At 41.8% G+C, this 4,918-nt stretch overlaps 2 protein-coding genes across 2 annotated transcripts in view; both read left to right on the top strand.

Moving 5' to 3' along the window:
- The window catches only part of LOC109471496 (solute carrier family 35 member G1-like), a 5,760-nt gene extending 4,937 nt beyond the window's left edge, over nucleotides 1–823 (top strand). The window contains exon 3 of the mRNA XM_019770830.1: nucleotides 286–823. Within this exon, the coding sequence (XP_019626389.1) occupies nucleotides 286–472 (187 nt within the window). The 3' untranslated portion in view covers nucleotides 473–823. The remainder of the gene's footprint in view (nucleotides 1–285) is intronic.
- A 573-nt stretch (nucleotides 824–1,396) lies between these two features.
- Nucleotides 1,397–3,072, top strand: LOC109471492. The gene has a single exon (XM_019770826.1). The coding sequence runs from the start codon at nucleotides 1,793–1,795 to the stop codon at nucleotides 2,816–2,818; it is 1,026 nt and encodes a 341-aa protein (XP_019626385.1). The 5' UTR covers nucleotides 1,397–1,792; the 3' UTR covers nucleotides 2,819–3,072.
- Nucleotides 3,073–4,918: the final 1,846 nt, after the last annotated feature.

Genomic DNA, 4,918 nt, shown 5'->3' with positions numbered 1-4,918 from the left:
TTTTGTAAACAATATATGTTTTCATATGATAGGGGTTTTGGGAACACCACTTTTTTGTGAACACTATATTTTTTGGAATTATATGTATTTAAGATATATATATTGTTTTGAAAAATGTATATATATTTTCTTCTTAAGCATATATGTTTTACAATTGTATGTATTTACTATACATATATTGTTTTGAAAAGTATATATATATTCTTATCAAACATATATGTTTTACAATTATATGTATTTTAAATATATATATCGTATTTTTGACAGTGTTCCTGCTTCGTAGACTTTCACCATACCTCTTGCAGTGCTGTTGGACTACATCGTTCTATCTGAGTTGCCCAGTCCGCTTAAGTCTGGCGGTGTTGTACTCATAATGTTCGGTACCGGTGTAGTGGCGGTGTATACATGGTGGAGACATCGCAAAGAAACTCTTCACAAAAATCTCATGCAGAGCTTGGACTTTGATAAGTAAGGAAAACGTGTTATTGTATAATGTATGGAATATGGTGTACAGGGTACAATGTATGGAAACAATAATTCTCCTAGACTAAATAGAATTATGACATGTGCTAGACTAAATAAAATTATGACATATGGTCACTAGAATTCCACGATCTCATACCTTGCCCAAAAATGTCGTTAAGCTTTACTCCCGACGATTTATGAATGTTTCTCATGATTATGCAAATAAAGTCGTCGTTTTGTAGCATTTCCTAACCGATTATACAAATAAGGTCCTGATTAGCAGAAGTCATGTCAAATGGTGTTTACCTCAAATAAAAAGCTGTATACTTAACAGAAATATAGGACAAAGGCGTGTTTTGAGGCGATTTTTGTACGGGTATCTTTTCTTATCCAGCCAAATGGATACACTGTTTTTGTTCCTTCTTTTTCATTGGGGGTTTGGTGACAAACATTGGCGTGTTGATTATTCTCCTCTGGCGTTGTCCAAGATTTCCCTTTACTGTTTTGGTGGCAGAACACTGTATACCAGCGCCATAAATCCGGTGGTCGCCCATTAATACTAAGTAGTGCGGAACAAACTCTTGGATCCTGGCGAGAACGACTTATGTGGGAGGTATCCAATACTTTCGCCACCCAATAAATACAGGCGGACAAAATATCTGCTTGGAGATTAGCATATAGTGAGCTGAGAAAAGAGTCGTGCTACCGGCTCAACAACTAAACTGCCAACCAACCAGATTTCGACACATCTTGTAATCAGGTCAGGGGACAGGCTTTTGCTAATTACTCAAATCAGATATAAACACGAAGCATTAGGTAGTTTTTATTTTATTCATTAAAGCACATAAAAGACAATACTTAGGTAGTTGAAGACCAATGGCAGGACAGATATCCAACAAGTTGGCAAAGGCGCATAATCTGCAATCTTTGTGTTTTCGTAGCGTCAATACAGCTTGTTCCTCAACAGAACTGTGCATTTCCAATTCCCCAGAGACAAGCATCATCTGTCAGGTCTGTGACGGACGAGGATTCGGAATGTGAGCAGTTCAGATGCAGACAACTCACAGTACGTAACAGTAGAGTAGATCTCTTCGGCCAGGTAGGAAGATTCTTTCAGTTTCATTTGCTGAATTGTCAGTTCGGGCTTGAGCTCGAGCGGACAGTTAAATGCATTATCGGCAGTCCATCTACTTATCCAGCCTGGGTGCTGACAACATTTCCTGTAGCTGGCAAGAAGAATTCTCTTCACCAATAATTTCCCGTATCACATCAGTCTTAGGCGGGGTTCGTGTAGTTCTCACTTGATGTTCAAAGCTGAAGAAAAACAATGACAGGCAACTCGGCGACAGCAACCTATAACGAAGAGACCACAGACCGAGAAGGCGCCGGTTTTGCACAGACTTGCCTGACACCTGGAGCCGGTGTGCTGTATGCTCTGCTGAACACAGTTCTGGCCGCCATCGCGTCACAGTTTATGTCCCTGGGCAGCCAGGCAGGCATACCTGGGCTGCAGCTGATGTTCCTCACCAAATTTGGGGAGACCCTCGCTGTTTTGCTCTTCCTGCCCTTCTTTAGACCAAAACTGACAACTGAAAACGGACGACAAACTCTACTCATGGTGCTGTCGACCATTACGGAGAACTTTGGAACTGCCTTCCAGTATATGTCCTTCGTCTTCGTTGTCCCTGGAATCGCCTTCGGCATCATAAAAGGATCATTGCCTTTGGCTTCGGCCTGTCTTGGCTTTTTGTTCTTGGAGGAAACTGTGGGCGTCGTGGATTGTTTCGGAATCGTTCTCAACGTAGCCGGTGTTGTAGTAGTCGCATATGGATTAATTACGGAGAACACTTTGTCCACGCAGCGTCTGGTGGCGTCCATTCTCCTTCCCTTGGCAGCAACATTCGGTAGAGCTCCAAGTCTGGTCATCGCACGGTCGCTCATCGGTGTACAGAAGGTCTCCGTTCTAACCGTGCTCTTCTACGCCAACCTGCCAGGAGCGGTCGTGCTACTCGGACTGACGTACTGGTTTGAGACCCCAATTTGGGCGATGTCGGCACAGACGGTGGGTTATGTTATCGGGCTGTGCCTGTGTGTCTGCGGCTCGCATTTTGCTACAAAACTGTCCCTGAAGACGGAAAATGCGGGGATCACTGCCACCATCAAGACTTTCACCATACCGCTCGCAGTGCTGTTGGACTACATCGTTCTATCGGAGTTGCCCAGTCCGCTTAAGTCTGGCGGTGTTGTACTCATAGTGTTCGGTACCGGTGTAGTGGCGGTTTATACATGGTGGAGACATCGCAAAGAAACTCTTCACAAAAATTTCATGCAGAGCTTGGACTTTGATAAGTAAGTCATCAACGCAAGTGTATAAAACGTGTCATTGTATAGTTTATGGAATATGGTGTGCAGGGTACAATGTATGGAAACAATAACTCTCCTAGACTAAATAAAATCATGACATGTGCTCACTGGAATTCCACGACCTCATACCTTGTCCAAAAATGAAGTTAAGCTTTATAGTTACTCCCGACGATTTATGAATGTTTCTCATTGTTTATGCAAATAAAATCATCGTTCTGTAGCATTTCCTAACCAATTATACAAATAAGGTCCTGATTAGCAGAAGTCATGTTAAATGGTGTTTACCTCTAATAAAAAGCTGTATGTTTAACAGAAATATAGGACAAAGGTGTGATTTGAGGCGATTTGTTTTTGTACGGGTACCTTTTTTTTATCCAGCCAAATGGATACACTGTTTTTGTTCCTTCTTTTTACCCTCCATGTAATGGGGTATTGTTTTTGCTCCGTTTCATGTTTTGGTCTGATATCTGAAGATCGGTGAAAATGAACCGTATGATATTTGGCAGATTGATGGATGGGGCCTTGGAGATTGTGTAGGGTTGACTTTGAGCCCCTGGTGATTGACCTTGGTACTGCAGTTTAATAATGGCTTGGTATAATTTTTGGTATGTGGGTAGTTGTTGAGTCTCTTTGTGTTTTAGAGTGCATTAGCAGGTTGTCGTATATTTGTATTGCTTAATTTAAAAGGATTTCTACATTATCACCCCTATTTTATACACGTAGTAGTGTGGTCTGTGTTGGGACACAGTGTATCTATTTTTACCTCCTGTTTGACAGGCTATATATTTCTTTGGTCTGGTTTTTGGGTCATTGACCTGCCGGCCTTGCTAATGGGGTGGTTTGTTTGTGTTGTGATTGAGAGGTCAATGAACATCTCTACACTCTACTTTCTTATCCATTTTACATCTCACAACACATCATTTATAGATCACATCTCAATTTAACCGCCAGTAAATAATCCTTTTTATAGAGGCGAAAATGGCAGCTTTTTTCAGAAAGCACTTGTTTTAGTTTCTGTGTTTTAGTGTCCATAATAGTTGGTGGTTGTAGATATGTAGTGTAGCTTATTCTGCAATGTATGCTGTGCATTTCTTATTGATTATTTGCTGCCATAGATAAGGACTTGAGACCTGTGGGGTTAGCTTTGGACAGGGAGCTTGGGTGTTGTGCATTCGTAACTTGACTCCTTGCACTCCTACCACCAGGAAAACAAATGTCTCTCAGGCTATTAGGAAATACCATTATTCATGGTGATAGTCTGCATGTCACTTCTGGTAGTCTGTGAAGCCGGCGGGAGGCCACTGTAAAACTCGCTTGAAAGTTTATCTGGGTTGGTACTTACATGATAAAAATTAAAATTGTACCAACACAAAGCAACTCCCTCATTATTCATGGCCATATAACGTCCAATTAAATTTAAATCCAGCTGTCATGTTTTAACAATGAACACATATAACGTGATAACATAAAAAAGAACCCTAACAACACCAACCTCGTTCATGGAGGGAAGATGTCTATTGCTTGTTCTTTAGGGGTTTGGTAACAAACATTCGCCACCCAATAAATACAGGCGGCCAAACTATCTGCTTGGAGATTAGCCTATAATGAGAAACGAGTCGTACTACCGCCTCAACAACTGCTTTTTACCACAGTAATTACACAGTAATTAGCAAAAGCCTGTCCCCTGATGTGGTAACAAGATGTGTCGAAATCTGGTTGGTTGGCAGATATAACGTTAAACACGAAGCAATACAGACGCGGGATTGTCCACATAACATTTTGCTCTCACTGAAACTAACGTTACCTCTGTCCCCTCCTAAAACAATTTTACTCTGCGAATGTAACTGTTACCGTTCAACAATAGCATAGCCAATTATTCTGGTCTCCTGGGAGAGTTTTTCGCTGCCAAAACCCTAAAGTTGTACTGCAAATCCGACATTCTGGCGGCGGCAGTCGGTACGGCCCTTCCCTCGCTGACGGACGTGTTCGAAATGGAACATGTTCGGGGGTTCGATCTTCGATGTGTTCGATCTGGAACCGTCCTAGCCTGGTTACCAAACCTATTATAGCTCCCGAGTCCTACATCCAT

Source organism: Branchiostoma belcheri, unplaced genomic scaffold (assembly GCF_001625305.1).
Source record: "Branchiostoma belcheri isolate BF01 breed outbred unplaced genomic scaffold, Haploidv18h27 scaffold25, whole genome shotgun sequence".
Taxonomy (NCBI): domain Eukaryota; kingdom Metazoa; phylum Chordata; class Leptocardii; order Amphioxiformes; family Branchiostomatidae; genus Branchiostoma; species Branchiostoma belcheri.
The sequence above is the reverse complement of the archived record's forward strand: the minus strand, read 5'-3'. Positions and strand labels throughout refer to the sequence as shown.